The 18,747-nt window shown below is 38.6% G+C and overlaps 2 protein-coding genes across 3 annotated transcripts; one reads left to right on the top strand and one right to left on the bottom strand.

Annotated features, from left to right (window-relative positions):
- The first annotated feature begins 374 nt into the window (after nt 1-374).
- Nucleotides 375-5,153, top strand: LOC117634153 (DEAD-box ATP-dependent RNA helicase 37-like). Its single transcript, XM_034368093.1, has 7 exons — nt 375-598; nt 1,252-2,052; nt 2,144-2,227; nt 2,836-3,078; nt 3,277-3,444; nt 3,624-3,737; nt 4,441-5,153. The coding sequence occupies exons 2-7, from the start codon at nt 1,300-1,302 to the stop codon at nt 4,942-4,944; spliced, it is 1,866 nt and encodes a 621-aa protein (XP_034223984.1). The 5' UTR covers nt 375-598; nt 1,252-1,299; the 3' UTR covers nt 4,945-5,153.
- Nucleotides 5,154-5,332: 179 nt separating this feature from the next.
- Nucleotides 5,333-8,563, bottom strand: LOC117634154 (protein WHAT'S THIS FACTOR 9, mitochondrial). 2 transcript variants are annotated; one of them, XM_034368096.1, is made up of 2 exons: nt 7,119-8,563; nt 5,333-5,712 (listed from the first exon to the last, which is right to left on the bottom strand). In XM_034368096.1, exon 1 carries the CDS (start codon nt 8,513-8,515, stop codon nt 7,232-7,234), a length of 1,284 nt encoding a protein of 427 aa, XP_034223987.1. In that variant the 5' UTR covers nt 8,516-8,563; the 3' UTR covers nt 5,333-5,712; nt 7,119-7,231. The 2 variants fall into 2 exon arrangements, with proteins under 2 accessions (XP_034223987.1, XP_034223986.1); XM_034368095.1 differs by having other exon boundaries at nt 7,169-8,563.
- Nucleotides 8,564-18,747: the final 10,184 nt, after the last annotated feature.

Raw genomic sequence — 18,747 nt, 5'->3', positions numbered from 1 at the left:
GAATCAAAAGTCTTGTAGTTAAATTCAACTTAAAGATCATACGCAACATTTCATGTTTGGATTAAACTTCTAAATTAAAGAGTTTGAAAACCATAACTCTTCTATTTTGTACTACTCTTAACAGTCCTGATCACTTAAAGACCTCAAAACGAGACGTGTTGAAAATTTACCGCACATATTTCACATGAGAAAATCTATGTTTTAACCTCAAATCTACGGATTAACTCTCACAATTTCACGCTTTACCGCTGGGTTATTTTTATGACAGCAGCCAATAATCTCCCACAAATTGTACGGACGCCAATGAATTTAAGATATTTTTCATTTTATTTATTTTTAAATTAAAATTTTTCCTCGACACGTTTGGCAGCGTAGAAAAGGGAAAAAGAAAAGGAAAAGAAAGAGTTTTGATCCCATTTGAAAAGGAGAAGAAAATCTCAAGGAACAAAAAAAAATCTCATTGACGAAGATAAAGAAAACCAAAGCGATATCTTCGCTTGCCTTCCGATCCTGCCATTCCTGCTCTCAGAAAAGCTAGGGTTACCCAAATTCCTGTTTCCCGATCCAACGCTGTTCTCACTTCTCGTTTTCTCCCGAGGTTCGACGCTCTCTCAGTGTCTGCAATTTTGCATCTCTTAGCTATGTCGTCGTGCTTGTTAATCGTTTTGTATGTCTTAATCTGCTGTTTTGAATGCCTGCTATAATTTTCGTTTCGATACTCGAACCTTTGTTTTTTTCTTCCCAGTTTTCGTACAACGACATTGCCCAGTTTTATAAATTTTGATCTAGTGTTACTTTTGTTTGCTTAGTTTTAGTTTGATCTTCTTGCTCAGATTTTCATTTTGAGCTTTCTGCATGATGTTTATTGCGATAACTAATCACTCTTTCCAAAAAATTTAATTTTTATTGGTTTAATCACGTTATTTTTCCGAAAAATTGTTATTCTAGCGTACTGTTAGTGTTATATAATTGTAACTGATATTTCCATTGACCAGTTTATTTTGATCATTTTGTAGGCTAGTCCTCGTCCATCAATTTTGTAGGCATATTTTTGTTGTTTAATAACATAGTTCCCAACAAGAAAAATTATAGTTTTTGCCCTTATTATTCGTCTGATTGTTTAGATTGAACGGTATAGTGGTAAGATTGATCAAGGCTGCAAGTTATATGGAGAAAAACTTATGAGAAATTTTTTGATTTGGAGTCCAATTTTAATTTTTTAAAATTAATTTTGTGTGTTTGGTGTATTAGGTTACTAATTGCTGTTATTGGAAAAGAAGAGGTCGCATTTTTCCAATTATGAGAACTTCATGGGCAGATTCTGTTGCTAATTCTCAAGTAGAGAATCCAACCACTGGTGCATCTGATAATAACAGCTCATTTCGCCCTGCACGGTCAACTTATGTCCCGCCACATCTTCGTAATAGGCCACCGTCTTCTGATCCCCCGGCTCCTTCACAGTCTGCCCCACCTCCAGCTAATGACCGTGTAGGTAACAGTGGGCCTGCAGCTGGGCCTGCCTGGGGTGCTGGTAGTTCTAGACATGATGCTGGGCGCCCAGGATATGTTTCCAGTGGTGGTCGAAATGGTGGTGGTTGGAACAATAGAAGCGGAGGGTGGGACCGTGGGAGGGATCGTGAGGTAAACCCTTTTGCTGATGAAGACATCACAGAACCAGCATTTAGTGATCAAGAAAACACTGTCATTAACTTTGATGCTTATGAGGATATCCCGGTTGAAACTAGTGGGGATAATGTGCCACCACCTGTGAATACTTTCGCAGATATAGACTTAGGGGAGGCTTTGAATTTAAATATTAAGAGGTGCAAGTATGTGAAGCCGACTCCTGTTCAGCGTCATGCAATACCTATTTCTCTTGGAGGGCGGGATTTGATGGCTTGTGCTCAGACGGGTTCAGGGAAGACAGCTGCTTTCTGCTTTCCGATTATTAGTGGAATCATGCAGGGGCAGTATGTTCAGAGACCTCGTGGAGCACGTACTGTGTACCCTCTTGCTCTTATTCTCTCCCCTACTAGAGAACTCTCTTGCCAGGTTGGATTGTTGTTATGCTAGTCACATCATGTGTAATCTTGTGGTGTATATGCAATAGCTTATTGTTGTTTCTGTTTTGACTGGCTTGCAGATACATGAAGAAACTAGAAAATTTTCTTATCAAACTGGTGTCAAGGTGGTAGTTGCTTATGGAGGAGCACCAATAAACCAACAGGTTCGTACAACTTGACATAGGTTGTGGTTTACTGATACTTTGGATCCTTGTTCACTTTCATATATATGTTCCCTGTTTTCAACTACCCATCATTAAAGCTTATACCACTTTTTTCCATTTCTGCTTTTGGCGATTGTGAAACAGAGTGCATGTACATCTTCTATTTGAAACTAGAAAATATTTATTCCCTGCGGAAATGTATCGGGTTATAGTTTATTTGCTACAGCATGCCTTTCTTCTTCCTCTTCCACTTTCTATTTTATTTATTTTGTTTATATTTTGTAAAATTTATTTCAGCAAATAATTTATTTAATTACAAAATGAAGGCTCAGTTTGTAAAGGATTGGTGGGTTTTAGGTTTATATGTTTAAGAGAGAGGGAGAGAGAGTTTGCAAACTCATCAATGATCATAATTTTGGTTATAGTTGAATATGGTGGGAGATGTTTTTGGCTGACCTGTATTAAAATTTGGCCCCTAGCCCATCCAAAGTATTATAATTTAAGCACATTTCTTTTTGTACCTGTTCTTTCTGCCCCTTTTGCATTTTTGTTTTGTTTTGTTTTTGAAGGTTCACCTCCTACTGTATTGTTTTCTAATATTCTGTCAGTTGAGAGAGCTTGAGAGGGGGGTGGATATTCTTGTGGCAACTCCGGGACGATTGGTAGATCTGCTTGAGAGGGCAAGAGTGTCGTTGCAGATGATAAGATATTTAGCTCTTGATGAGGCAGATCGGATGCTGGACATGGGTTTTGAGCCTCAAATTAGGAAGATAGTGGAACAGATGGACATGCCTCCACCAGGTTTGAGACAGACCATGCTATTTAGTGCTACCTTTCCAAAGGAGATACAGGTTTGTTTTAATTGTTAACTGGGTTTTCTGTTGGATTTGTCTTTAATTATTGGCATCTACATATTTCGTATTGGTGTGTTATGAACATTTTATTGAGATATGTTCCTTTGACTTGATTGCTCTTAAAAGTTGTAATGAATAGTGGAATTCCAAATGGAAATTATCTAATAGCTTTTGCAATCTTCTGTTGGTATGCAGCGACTGGCATCAGATTTTCTTTCAAATTATATATTTTTGGCTGTCGGAAGGGTTGGTTCAAGTACTGATTTAATTGTTCAAAGAGTTGAGTTCGTTCACGAGTCTGATAAAAGAAGTCATCTCATGGACCTCCTTCATGCACAGAGGGAAAATGGAGTTCATGGCAAGGTAATATGGAAAAGGAAAATTATCAATTTGGACTTCTTTGTTAAATTTCTTTTGATTATTGGAATAATTGATATATACAGCTTAAGCTACTATTTCCAAGGCTATATGTTCCATTTGGGTTGATAGATTCTGTCAGTATCTTGCATTGTATTAATAATCGCTTGTCATTCAATTTTCAGCAATCCCTGACATTAGTTTTTGTGGAGACAAAGAAGGGAGCCGATGCATTGGAACACTGGTTGTGTATGAATGGGTTTCCGGCAACTACTATTCATGGTGACAGAACACAACAGGTAAACTGGTTGGAATTTAGGTTTATAGTTATGAGAAGTGATATGTTTTCTATTGTTTGTGTCTGGTATTTATGTCCTTAATGACAATTATTCTTGGTGAAGAAAGAAGTTAAACCTTGGAGTATTGTTTATATCTGTGATATTTTGTTGTTAATGACAAATGTTCTTGGTGAAGAAAGAAATTAAACCTTGGAGTTTTGTAGTATGCTTTCTCTGTAGCTTCATGCCCTATTTTATAGGTCTGAGATTTTATGCGTATGCTCTCTCTCTCTCTCTCTCTCTCTCTCTCCCCCCTGTTTACCAAGAGCCAGGAGGGAGCTCTACGTGGTTGGTTGGTTGGGGGCCAGATAAGCTGACATAAGTTTCTGATCATATGTCGTGGCAAAAAGGCAAAAGAACTCTTTGTTGAGCTATTTTGATGCCATAACTGAGTAAACTATGTTTCTGCTTTTCCTGCAGAAAGGTTTTAGTGTCTGTTTCAACTGCAAGTCATCCTTTTTTCTTGTTAATATATTAAATTTAAATGAAGATGAGTTTCAGGAAGTTCATGACTGCAAAATGAAGATTCTCTATAGAAAGCTTCACTTCACTTCACTTGGTTGTCAATTGTAGTCCTTTTTTTGGGTGTATGTAATGATGATCATGCAAGTTTAGCATGAATCTGAGTTCTGACATTATTACGATACGGCGTGCTTGTATGCAGGAAAGAGAACAGGCACTGAGATCATTCAAGAGTGGAAATACACCAATTTTAGTGGCAACAGATGTGGCAGCACGTGGTCTTGATATCCCCCATGTAGCTCATGTGGTAAATTTTGATCTCCCAAATGACATTGATGATTATGTTCACCGGATAGGTAGGACAGGGCGAGCGGGCAAATCCGGATTGGCAACAGCATTCTTTAACGAGAATAATTTATCAATGGCGAAACCGCTTGCTGATCTAATGCAAGAGGCAAATCAGGAAGTACCTGCTTGGCTTACTCGTTATGCATCAAGAGTTTCTTATGGTGGCGGCGGTAGGAATCGGCGATCTGGGGGAGGTCGTTTTGGTGGCCGTGATTTTAGAAGGGAGAGCTCCTTCACTAGGGGCGCAGATTTCTACGGTGGGGGAAACAGTAGTGGGGGATATGGGGTTCCCGGTGGCTATGGTGGGGCCCCTGGGGGTTATGGCCCGAGTAACGGTATGACCAGTGCTTGGGATTAGTGTTCCATAATTCCTGTCCTTTTTTACTCGAGTATATAAAACATTAATTTTCTTCGAAATTCATGGATCATATGTTCTGTTTCCTTTTTCTTTCTCTGTTGTTGAGTTAGTGGTTCTAATGTGGTAACTGCTCTGGTGAATAATAGGAGAGGACTTTTATTAGTGGGGTGGTTAATGTGAATAATACATTTAGTTTTGGCCCCCTGTAATTGTTTTGGTCCCCTTTTTAATTAAAGGTTACAATGCCATGGATGAGCCTTGAGCTCTGCAATACCTCTCCCATGGCGGTTAACCTTAAACTATTTGAAACATAACTTAATCAGAGCAAAATACAACAGAAAATGCACCAACATTTATCTCACGAACAAGGCAACGGCAACGACGCTGATCAAAGGAATCAAACTATTTATTATGCACCAAACTTTCCCTGAAAATTTTCTTTGTTCAAAATTGGGACTGAGAATTTGTTACATTGTTGCCCTTGACCTAAATGGTACAAGCAGATCTGCTGTTTGTTTGGAATTATACAGCCCCTATCGAATCCAGTAGTGTTTTATCTGTGAAAATACTTTACAACTTCATTCTCTGCTGTTACATCAATTCAATTAGGTGCCTTGGTCACTGCATTTCATGTCCACTATTTGGAAGATTTTTGGAGATTTCAACGTGAAGAGAAGTCATCCTACACCCTTGGACCATCATCTTCATGTTAACTTGAAATGCTGCTTGGCCTTATTGGTTCACCTGAGAAGGCCACTACTTGAAGGCCTGAAACAAAATATCATTCAGTCTAGGTCAAGATTACAGACATGTTGTAACGCTTAGGATTGTTTTCATGTAAAAGGAGAAGCAATATTCATGCAGACATTCATTCAGTCTAGTTTAAGATTCCAACATGCCCAATTTATTATTCACAAGCAAAGTTTGCAATCGAAAAGCGAGAATTAAGCAAGCCAACTCTCACCAAAAGCAATGGTTCCTTCTTTATATACATTCTGGAGCAAATTCTTTATAACTAATTTCGACATATTAACATACTTATATGACTCTCTCTCTGCAATGGTTCCTTCTTTATATACATTCTGGAGCAAATTCTTTATAACTAATTTCGACATATTAACATACTTATATGACTCTCTCTCTCTCTCTCTCTCTCTCTCTCTCTCTCTCTCTCTCATGATGTAATGAAACACAGGACAAATACACATCAAGAGGGAAAAATAAAGAAATATCATTATATCCATCTAGACAATAATGAAATTTAGTGATTTTGTGGTTTTATCCCAAATAACGAAACCCCAAATCTACAAGTTGGTGCGAAGTCTTGAATGCTCAGGAGGAAATTTCAATATACAACACTGGGAATCCTGGATCCAGCACAACATAGCAAGTCTCTGCACACTGGGGAACTAGTTCACTTTGAACTATTTGAATAACATGTTGCCAACCAGCACTCAAAACATGATAAGAGACCCCGTATCAAAGTGGCAGCACAAAGGTGTGGCAACAGGAAGCAGAACAAAATTCCTAGGAAAAATCTTCAGATTAAATTTCGCCAAAAAAAAAAAAAAGAAGATAAAAAAGTGAGCACTACATCTGAAATTTGTTACCAAGTTGGAACATAATTGAAGTAGTTTTCCAGGAAAAAAGAAAAATTCTTCCCTAGACAGCATGCCTCCCTAAAATTCTGAAGCATGTTTTAAAAATATTTCAAAGGCTGTCCAAGAGTACTGAAAATTCACCCTAAACCTTAAGGTTTCATAGGGCCACTTCCCCTGCTATTGCTTCCATAATCCGGTAATCATTTCAATTCATTGGTTCATAAGTTCCCAGATCCAAAACTGGGATGCAATTTAAAATGTTTGAATCTAGAAATGAATTATAAATTCGGCAAACAAAAAGCCTTTTGAACAAAACATGGATTCTTTGACATCTCCATTTTACTTACAAGAAAAACCAACAGAATGTGAACTTATAAAGTCTGAAGGCATGGAAGTTAACCTTGATTTTTCAACTAATCCGAATAACCTAAATGTTAAACTCCCTATCAATTTTTGTGCAAGAAAATTTAATCAACTTCAGTAGATTCCACTGCATCAGCAGCGAGCCCACAAAACAAACATAGTTAGCACAAAGATAATACAATAAAATATGAAAATGATCTTCTCTCTTACCCATAAACAAGAAAACTCTATAAAGGGAACTTTTGTTCAGAATTTCTTACTTGAAAGTCAATAATGGCTTCTATCCAATTCAAGCAAAATGTTGAAGTTCTCTGATACAAACATTAATCTTCATCAGACCCTTCCGAATCCAAATTTGACATTTCATCCTCATAGCATTCATCACCTGTTCCAACCTCGTCCTCTTCAGATTCTTCCGGCCCACTTTCACTCTCCACACTGTTAAGTAAAATCTCTTGCGGGGATAGCAAGTGCACACCTTTACTGCGATAAAGAAGCCCTGTTCTCATGACATGATAAAACTTCTCTCTCACGCGTGTGAGGGGATGCCAGTTCACTAATTTCCCTCTCTGGTACCCTTCCCTGAGAGCAACAGTGGTTGTTTTACATTTCAATGAGAGGTAGAAAATCCCCGGATACCTTGTGAAAATTCTCGTAAATTTATGAGGAAGATTTAGTTCCTCTCTCAAGCTTCTCAAGTAGTTCCTCTTGGTCTTCTTATGAAGAGTCAAGCTCAATAACTCATGCAAAACTCCAACAACCCTTTTCTCCATAAGATCACTATTAGGATCAATATGCCTAGAATCCTCATAGGGCGAAATGTATGGTAACTTTTGAAACTCCTCCATCCATACCCTAACCTTCTTCTGCCCTCCATAACCCTTTGGAAAATTCATCGGGAACGCCAACACAGTCTGCCCCCTCTTGAATTGTCTATACTCATCCCCTAAATCACCACCCTCTTTACTCCTCTGCAATTCCGACACCGCATACTCCTTGGGCCATTGTATGACCTTCAAGCAACCAATCCCATTTGAGGCCTTAATGATTCTAAAACAATCAGGGTATTTTGGAACCAACACTTTCTCAAAACCATCAGGCAAACCCAGATCCCATTTCAGGGGATACAAAGATTGGAGCGGTATAGTCTTACTTTTTGTCATCATAAGCACTCTACAAAGCCTCTCCACAGTATCACTCTCGTGGGTTTGGTGTATACTCTGTTCTTGTGAGTCTAACAATAGTGCAGTGTCTGTTAACTTAAAACAGGGCAAACTGGCATAGCGGGCATGTGGAAATTCTTGAAAAAGAGTAGGGTACCTGCGCATGAAGCGAAGAACTGGGACAGTTAGGCCGAGAAGCTTTTGCCAATCGGCGAAGGACTTGGCGGTAAGGAAGCCAGTTGGCGAGCGCTTGATGGCGTCTTTGAGGAGGCAAGCAGCTTTGAGATCGGTCTCGGTGTCGATGATGTGGTCTAAGCTCCGATTCTTGACCCATTTCAGGCGGACCTTGGCTATGCCGCGCCATTGGTGGTGGTGATGTAGAAGAAGCTTGGTGGGTTCAGAGGTGGTGTGGGGTTTTAGGAGAGAGAAGAGGAAAGTATTCATTTTTGGGTTTTATTTGGGGTTTTCCGCTATTGGTGTGAGACTCAGAGTGTGAGCAATGCCCAGGAAAGTTTTCATTTTGGGGTTTCTTGAGTTTTATTCACTTTTACTCATGCTATTATTGTGTTTTTAAAAATAAAAAAAATTATAAGCATTTTATATTAAAAATTCAAATGTTACTTGAAAAAACACTTGAAAGTTATGCAGGAGAAGCACCTTCGATCTGTAAATTTATCAACAAAACAACGGTAACTTCTTTTTTTCTTCTCTTTTTTTTTTTTTTTTGGTTAAGACCCATTGAAATTTTTTTGTTTCCTCTAATAATAATGATGATGGTGGCAGTGCCAAATCCAGAATGGAACAAGCGTGGTCAATTGACCCCGACAACACTGGAATCCATCATATGAGGGGAAATTAACCTATGCAACATGTTTGATGACATGTTGCAGCACAGACTATTGAGTGTTGCTTGCGCGCGCAATGCACTCCCCCTCTGCCTTATTTTATTTTTTTTCTTGAGCGTCAACGACGTCGTTCTATTTAAGTTTTTTTTTTCTTGCTTAGGTTTAAAAAAAAAAATATAAATAAACAGGGGCATCAATATGTTAGTTCTAACTTAATTCTCACATTCAAACTGTAAATCCCCATCTCCAACTCGTAATTCCACCCAACCTTCACCCAATCTGATAACTTCCCCACCCCAACCATCCTTTGGTAGGGGTAGACACGGTTCGGTTCGATTCGATTTGATTTTCTCCTCAAATTTGAATTGAAATCGAAACTTACACACGGTCTGATTTGTTTTTAAAGAAAGAACCGAATCAAACTGGACCTATACAGTTTTGGTTTGGTTCAGCCTGATTTCTAGTTTAAATAGATAAAAATATAAATATGTGAATAAGAAAGAAATATTATGTATAGAAAAATATGTACAATGGATAAAATAAGAGGAAAAGAGGTAGAAGAGATAAAATAAGAGATAAATAAGTAGAAGAGAGAAAGAGGTGAAGAAATAAATAGGAAGAGAAATAGAAAGAAATAGGTGGAAAAGAGAGAAAGAAGGAAGCTCAAAAAGAACAAATATGGTTCATTGAAAAGAAAAAGAAATTGAGCTAGAGTAGATATTTAGTTGGGTATAAATTGGAACTAAGACTTTTGAGTATTAATTGGGCAAAAATATCTAGATACTACTTGGAGTTACTAATGTTATTTGAATATTGATTAGGCTTACTAATAATTTTGGATATAAATGAATAAGTAAACTTAACATAACTTGTCAGGTCCAATTTATACCAATTTTTAGTACAAGAACCCAGATAGGAACTGATCCAAAGCAATCCGGTTTGATTTTTGAGCATAGGTTGACTTTTTTAGTCAATATGGTTTTTTCTGATTTTTTTTCTACTCAATTCACTGGTTCAAATACCCACCCCTACCCTCCGGCGCTGGCAACATCCCCATCTAGCGGTGGCAGCAAAGCAAAAAAGTCACCCTCAAATTCAATCTGGTTTGAAAGTTGGATTTGTCCTTCAAATTTGAAAGTATGTTATCATAATTTATAATCTTTTTATCCTTAAAGATTCTTATATGTTTTTTTTAAAAAAAATTAGTTGTTGTTGTTGATGTTTTATTTTGGTTAGTTTGAATAAATTAGGGTTTTTTGATTGAATAAAATATGTTAGTTTGTATGCTTTAATTAGATTGTATCTTGATAAATTGGATTAGCTTTTGTGTTTGTTGTTGAGCTTTTGTTAGTTTTGATATAATTGGATTGATAAATATGGTGGATTGGTTGTTAATGTTTGATTGGTTATTTTTAACAATATCTTTATGGAACGATACTTTAAAATAAAGTTCTCAACGAGTAGTTCAGATAATGTGAGTAGTTTGAAAAATGTGGGTAGTTTGGAAAATGTGGGTAGTTTGAAATATAGTGAGTTGCAAGTGCTAAAATATGAAAACTATGAGAGAATATTTGTTTGTGGGAATTTTCTGTGTATTCCTCTCCTTGTAGGAGGTCATATTTATAATACAACAAAACCTGAATGGGCAAGTAAATAATAAATTCCTAAATCCATTTACAGTAGGAAATCAGGAATTAAAGTAAATCAATTACAATTATAATAGAAATTCTTGGTGTGTAAGGAAAGTAAGTCAATATCCACAAGTCACGCCAACACTCCCCCTCACGTTGGTGCATAGATGTCGCCAATGCCCAACTTATCTAGTGAATTGTGGAATGCTTTACTGAAAATCGCCTTTGTCAAAATATCCGCCAATTGATCCTCGGATTTCACAAAAGGAAACTGAAACACTTTAGCCTCAAGCTTTTGTTTGATGAAGTGTCGATCCACCTCAACATGTTTAGTACGATCATGTTGAACCGGATTTTGTGCAATGGCTATAGCAGCCTTGTTGTCACAAAAGAGATTCATTGTGGATGTAGGTTTATACCCAAGTTCAGGAAGCAACTTTCTTAACCAAAGAAGTTCACAAATCCCTTTAGTCATGCCTCTGAACTCGGCTTCTGCACTGGATAAAGCTACTACATTCTGTTTCTTGCTCCTCCATGTCACCAAATTACCTCCCACGAATGTGAAGTAACCCGATGTGGATTTTCTATCTGTTACATTACCTGCCCAATCTGCATCTGAATAACCATCAATATTTAGATGACCATGCTTTGAGAACATAAGTCCTTTTCCAGGTGCAGACTTCAAATATCTAAGTATCCGAAAAACTGCATTCATGTGGTCTTCACTTGGAGAGTGCATAAATTGATTGACAACGCTCACCGCATAAGCAATGTCTGGTCGAGTATGTGACAAATAGATCAATCTTCCCACTAACCTTTGGTATCTTTCTTTGTTAGTTGGAACTTGATCCAGATATTCTCCAAGATGATGATTCTGAACAATAGGAGTGTCCGCAGGTTTGCAATCTAGCATTCCTATGTCCGTCAACAAGTCCAAGACATATTTCCTTTGAGATAGAAATATGCCTTGCTGCGATCGAGCCACCTCAATTCCCAAGAAATACTTGAGTCCACCTAGATCCTTCATCTCAAACTCAGTAGCCAAATAGTCTTGTAGCTGTGATATTTCCTGTTTATCATTCCCAGTAATAATCATATCATCAACATAGATTATTAATGCTGTTACCTTCCCTTTTCGATGTTTCAAGAACAGAGTATGATCTGAGTTGCACTGTTTGAAACCATTGTTCTTCATTGCCATGGTGAACCGTCCAAACCATGCACGTGGTGACTGTTTCAATCCATACAATGCTTTTCTTAACCTGCAAACTATTCCAGTCTGAGTAGTATTATATCCAGGAGGAATGTCCATGTACACCTCCTCCGTGAGTTCGCCATGTAGAAAAGCATTCTTTACATCAAACTGGTGTAGTGGCCAATCCAAATTAGTTGCAAGGGACAATAAGACTCTGACGGTGTTTAACTTTGCAACTGGTGCAAAAGTTTCTTCATAGTCTATACCATAGGTCTGTGTGTACCCTTTTGCCACAAGTCTTGCCTTGTATCGCTCGATAGATCCATCTGCATTATGTTTTATAGTAAACACCCATCTACATCCGATAGTCTTTTTTCCTCGTGGTATAGTCTCCAATGTCCAAGTCTGATTTTTCTCAAGAGCTTTCATCTCCTCTTTTATAGCTTGGACCCACTTAGGATCTTTCAATGCTTCAGAGACCTTGGTTGGAATATGGATAGCAGACAACTGATGCACAAAAGCCTTGAGTGGTTCAGACAGCTTCTCAGAGGATACATGATTTGCAATTGGATACTTGGATGTCTTGCCAATATCAGGTGAATAACGGTTTGGTGGCTTCCCACGATTTTGCCTAAAAGGTAATTGATATCCAATAGTTTTATCCTCTAAATGCACAAGTCTAGTAGGAGTATTTACCTCAAAGATATTCTCAGGAGATTGGTCCGTTGGTACTGTTGAATGAGAGGGGGGGTCTTCATCTTGTTGCTCTGAGTTATCTGTAAGAGTATGACTCGAATCAAAAACATCTTCGCAAGGGTTAGGCGATCGATCGTTGTTTGGCAGAGAGCATTCGCACGTGCCAGACTCGGGACGATCGATTGTTATTGTTTCTTGGCCGAGAGCAATCTTCGTGCATAGATGAATATCCTCATGTTCCAAGCTGCTCCAATTGAGCTCTTCACTCGGTATCTCCCCCTGAAGAGTAGAATTGGATGCTGGGTCATAGAAGAACATATCTGATTCTAGAAAGGTGACATCCAAAGTGACATAGGTTCGCCGGGTAGGAGGGTGATAACATCGGTAGCCTTTCTGATGAGTGGCATAACCCAAAAAAACACAACGAAGCGCACATGGATCAAGTTTGCTTCGTTGATTTTTGTGGAGATGAACGAAGGCCACACAGCCAAAAATGCGAGGGGTAAGCACCAAAACAGAGGGCAGAGGCCCGTGTTGCGCGAGCACTTGTAATGGAGTTTTGAAGTTCAAGACCCCAGATGGCATGCGGTTGATAAGGTGGACAGCAGTGACGACAGCATCATCCCAGTGATGACGAGGAACATGGCCATCAATGAGAAGAGCACGGGCTGTTTCAAGGAGATGACGATTCTTCCGTTCGGCAACACCATTTTGTTGTGGTGTCTGGGGGCAAGTTGTCTCATGAATAATGCCATGTGTCTGGAAGTAAGTCTGAAAATCATGATTAACAAATTCTCCACCGTTGTCAGAGCGAAGAATCTGTATTCGAGCATTGAACTGTGTTTCCATCTGTTTGTGAAAGGATTGGAACATGGAAAACACTTCATTCTTATTTTTCATCAAATAAAGCCATGTCATCCGTGTACAATCATCTATGAATGTGACAAACTAACGAATACCGGAATGAGTAGAAATAGGTGAGGGTCCCCAAACATCAGAATGAATTAAAGCAAAAGGAATAGTACTTTTATTCATACTTAAAGGATAGGATGCTCTATGACTCTTGGCTAGAATGCAAGTGTCACATTTAAAATCTGAATCCTTAAATACAGAAAACAATTCGGGCAATAAGTGTCTCATATAACCAAAAGATGGATGCCCCAAACGTCGGTGCCAGAGCCAAATTTGTTGGTGCTTGTCATCAGATGGATGCTTTACACTATTGGCACGTCCCATACTGAAGTCATCCACATAGTACAGCCCCCCTCTTTTAGTACCACGCCCAATGATCTCCTTGGTGAGAATATCCTGTAGTAAACAAAAATTGGGATAAATTAGTGCACAACAATTTAGTTGTTCAGTGGCCTGACTTACAGACATTAATTTATTGGACAAAGATGGAACGAGTAGAGTATTAGAAAGGGACAGAGAAGGTGAAAGGGCAACAGTGCCGGCCCCTGTCACAGGATAGGTAACTCCATTTGCATTGGCAATACTTGTGCGGCGGGGTGTAGTGGTGTGCAAAAAATCATTCGGATCAAAGGTCATATGATCAGTGGCGCCAGAATCAATTATCCAACCAGTAGTATCTCGTAGATCAGAAGTATGAAATGCATAACCACAGTTACCTGAGACATCCGGAAGCGCGGGACTATCAGGAGGATCTACCTGCGGGAACAAGGCTAATGGGGGTTCGGTAGAGACAAGAGCAACACGGCCGGAATTACTAGCAGTTTCTTTGAGCTTGCGAGCGCGGAGGTCCTCCCACCAATCAGGATAACCATTTAGCTTAAAACAGGTGTCACGGGTATGTTTGAGGTTGCCACAGTGCGTGCAACCACTTCCATCAGTCGGAGCCTTGGGACGGGAAGGTGGGATGGTTTTAGGAAGTGGCGCACCAGCAGCAGTAGCATATGACTGGATCTGAAGGTGGGCCGCAGTAGAGGAATTATGGGGCTGTCCGGCACGAGTAGGGGGACCTGATCGAGGCGCACTCTTGGCCGCTAAGCCAGCACCAGTGGCTCGATCGGATGAACCCATCATCACTGCTTGTCGAACATCTTCACGGCGAACATAGGCATAAGCTTGGTCAACAGTAGGGAATGGAGTCATGTGAAGAACATCACTTCGGTCCTTATCAAGACGATCATCAAGGCCATCCAAAAATATGTAAACTCGATCTTCCTGCAGAATATCATTATAGAGCTTGATATCACTTTCATACTCCATCATATTTGGACGACGAAAATCAATTTCTCTCCATAAGCTTTGGAGAGTATTGTAATAGGTTTCAATGGAGCCACCAGCTTGTCGCATACGAGAGACTCGTCGTTTCAGATCATAAACCTGAGAGGTGTCAGTGCCATCATAGTAAGTTGTGGCAATTGCATCCCACACTCTTTTGCCGTCGAAAATCGAATGAAATTGCCAATCAAGCTCTGCTCCAGAGAATTGATGAGCCATCCCTTCACAATAGAGTTCTCGGTACGCTAGCGAGGAAACGTTGGAGCGGTCGAAGGAGGTTGTGGAAGATCGCCATTAATATATCCCAATTTGTCTTTGCCGGAGATATACAACTCTACAACTTGGGACCATAGGGCATAGTTGGTGCCATCCAACTTTATGCCAATCTGTGCAGCGGAAGCTTCATAGGTAATTGTCGTCGGAATCGTTGTCTGATTCGGGTTCAAGGTTGTCGTCTGATTCGAGGTCGGGGTTGTCGTCTGAGTCGAGGTCGGGGTCGTCTTGGTAGGATCCTGATTTAGGATCAATTTCGAGGTCTGAGTCTGCATCTGCATTAGTTGAGCCACCTGGGCACTCAACTCGGCTATGGTTGGTTGAGAAGGAGAGGAGGAAGCAGTGGTGCTACCGCCATGAGGATTAGAAGAGTCATCCTCCCCCATGGTGGCGGCTAGGGTTTAGAAACTAGAGTCAGCAATCCCAAGATCGCCGCTCTGATACCATGCTAAAATATGAAAACTATGAGAGAATATTTGTTTGTGAGAATTTTCTGTGTATTCTTCTCCTTGTAGGAGGTCATATTTATAATACAACAAAACCTAAATGGGCAAGTAAATAATAAATTCCTAAATCCATTTACAGTAGGAAATCAGGAATTAAAGTAAATCAATTACAATTATAATAGGAATTCTTAGTGTGTAAGGAAAGTAAGTCAATATTCACAAGTCACGCCAACAACAAGAAGTCTTAATTAATCTTCCTGTAGACTCTGGACTTCAACCTCAAGCGTTGGATTGTGTATGATCCTTAACATTTGAAATGAAGTTCAATCTACAAAAGGGTCCTTGTCAACCTAAGGGGTTTATATTCATCATATGCGTACGAGTGACGATTTTTCTCAATTGCAAGTGGTTAGTATTCTTGCAAGAAAAATGGTGGAGAAATGGATGCATAGAATATTTAATTATGTGTATTTGTTTGTGACATTAGCCTTAACTTTACCGATTGCAATTGCTTCAACAAAGAGAGCATTTTTCACTATGAATATTGTGAAAGGTCTAATTCGCAATCAATTGGGAGATTAATGGTTGAGTGATAGCTTACTTGTTTATATTGAGAAATATATGTGTTTTGCTTGTATTGATAATGAAACTATAATGCGATGTTTTCATGATAAGAAAACTCGTCGTGGACAATTGTAATTTGTAATGTGGTTTTTTTTTTTACTAATTATGAATTATAACATTATCGTTTCATTTTTATATGGGTAAGGGTATATTTTGTATGGATATTTTTTAACCTTTTACATGTTGACCTTCGAAAAATTCATGAATCCGTCATTGAATGATGGCTTTTTTGCTTTTGTTTTTGTTTTTTTGTTTTCATCACAATTTTGGCCTCGATGAACTTAAAATAAGGAAGAAAATTTTCACACTCTCCGTTATCCATTTGCACTCAATTCTCTTATTTCTTTCTCTGCTTCAAAAATTGAATACATACAAGAAGAAAAGCAAAAAGAGGATGTTTTAAAACAATTGCTTCCTATTCTGTAGACGTCCGTGCACTAAATTACCTCTGTCTTGATGATTAAATTGTATGATCAGATTCGATTTCTGAAAGTGCAAGTCCTCAAACATTCACATGATCTTATTATGGTGGGTGCAATTAGCAATTAAAGTGAAACTTTCCTCCACTTATTTTATGGTGGGTGCAATTAGCACCACCAGTCCTCCATATAACCGTTAAGTTTGAGCCAAGAAGGGGGAGGAAGGCTCGAATGATATACTCATGGGCAACTTAGGTTATATAGCTAGTTATTATAGAGGATTCGGAGGAATTCGAACTTTGGACATCTTTCAACATTGAGACGAAAATTAATAATACATACACGTAGACAATTACACATTCATAGGCCTAAGTTTCCCAGCAAACTTAAGCGTATGAAAAAAACAATAAAAGTAAAAATATAAAAAACAGAAAAGACTTAGGAAAATATGTTTGCCTGGACTTCCCCATGTATGCCACAAAAATGTTGTTGCCTCTCTCATGTAATCTCCATGCTCCTTGGCGCAGTTTCCTTCACCTGAATTCTTAATCTGCCCTGTGCGTTCAACTTATATATACAAAAACTTGGGATATAAATTTTACTCTACTGTTCCTGTCAACCTAATCTTGTACGTACATCTGGCGGTACGAGCTGTATTATTGTCCGTCCGATAGCTACATCATCTCTCAGTTAAGCCTGTATATATTTCTGATGTGATGTGATATATACCAACCCAAGTTGAATTTGCATGCGAGAGACCCAGATAGGGGCATGGGGACCTCCATGCAGGGGACCTGCAAAATTGGGAAAAGCAGGGTAATGGCCCTTTTTGAGTGTTTTTTAGCAAGCACTTTTGCTCGTAGGTGGGTTCGTTTCTTTTTTATTATTATTTATTATTTATTTAGAATTAGCGATAGATACATTGCATTGGGGGGACGGGGGGGGGGGGGAGGCACTTATCCTAGGATTCGAAGGTGACCAAGGGGGGAAAGGAGGAGGGACCTCGCGACTAAAGTAAACTCCTTGGTCGGTTCGTTTCTTCTTTAGAAAACACAAAAAAGTAAGAGTTTGTTTGAGAGTGATTTTAGATAAGTAATTCAAATGAGAAGCACGTAGAAGATGTTTTTCCCCACAAGTAATTTTGATCATCCCAAAATTTCTCCTAAACAAGCTCTAATTCTATAACTCAAAAAGCACTTAACTATTTATGCTATAAACATCGTAAAAAATGCTTGTAGACTTACAATTACCATAAATATTTTCGAATTGTTACCGATATGAATATTTTATCTATAATTTTTTTATCGAATTAAACACCTCTATTCTAAGAGCCGTTAGAGCTTAGAAATATATAGAGATAGCAATTTGCTTAGCAATTAACAACGAAAAGTCAATACTCCTGTAGTAAAACTACTTAATATCAACAACTCTGTCACTCTGTGTGTCGTTTTTTCTCTCCACACAGCAGAGAAGCATGCAGTTTTCCTGGTTTTGTTAATTAAGTGTATTATTAACGAAACCACGATCGACCAAACCTCTAATTAAAAACATATATGCAAGCAAGTCAGCTCAAATGAAAGAACGTTAATGTCGGCATAATGCTATCTAGCTAGCTATCTGTTACGTATAAAAACAAGAAAAAGGACAGTTAGCTAAAGGGGGATGTTTGCCTTTGGGTCGCTTCGCTTGTTATTTTCCTTCATGGATATGGAAAATCCAGTACCCTTTTAAATAGGTGACTAGCTTAGCTAGCTAGCTAGTTGAGGCTCTGAAAATGAGAAATAGTTGTAGTGAGAGTACGTACTTCTGGTATCCCAGGCCAGCAACAGGAAGGTAATAATAAGCTGGCCATGCAATGTGATTTTCTCTTTTTGCTTCATCTAGGGCCCCTTGTTATGGAAATCAAAGCTTTGGGGCCGGTTGATAACTATTTTAATTTAAGTTTTTATTTTTTATTTTTTTGCGCTAGAGTATAAAGAAAAAAAGGAGGAGAATGAGAGTGGAGATGAGATTGAGAGAGAAGAGATGAGAGGGGAGGATGGGAGGGAGGAGTAACAAAAGTGTAAACAAAAACTAAAAACCGAAATCTATTTGAAATTGTTTTTACTTTTGTTACTTCTCCATCCCATCCTCCCCTCTCATCCTCTCTCTCAATCTCTTCTTCACTCTCATTTTCCTTTATACTCTAGCACAAAAAATAAAAGTTAAACACTAAAAACTAAAATTAAAATGGTTATCAAATGGGCGCTTTGCTTTTTATAAAATCATATCAAAGGGTTCCCTTTTCTAGCTAAATGTTACAA

Source organism: Prunus dulcis, chromosome 7, assembly GCF_902201215.1.
Source record: "Prunus dulcis chromosome 7, ALMONDv2, whole genome shotgun sequence".
NCBI classification, from domain to species: domain Eukaryota; kingdom Viridiplantae; phylum Streptophyta; class Magnoliopsida; order Rosales; family Rosaceae; genus Prunus; species Prunus dulcis.
The sequence above is the reverse complement of the archived record's forward strand: the minus strand, read 5'-3'. Positions and strand labels throughout refer to the sequence as shown.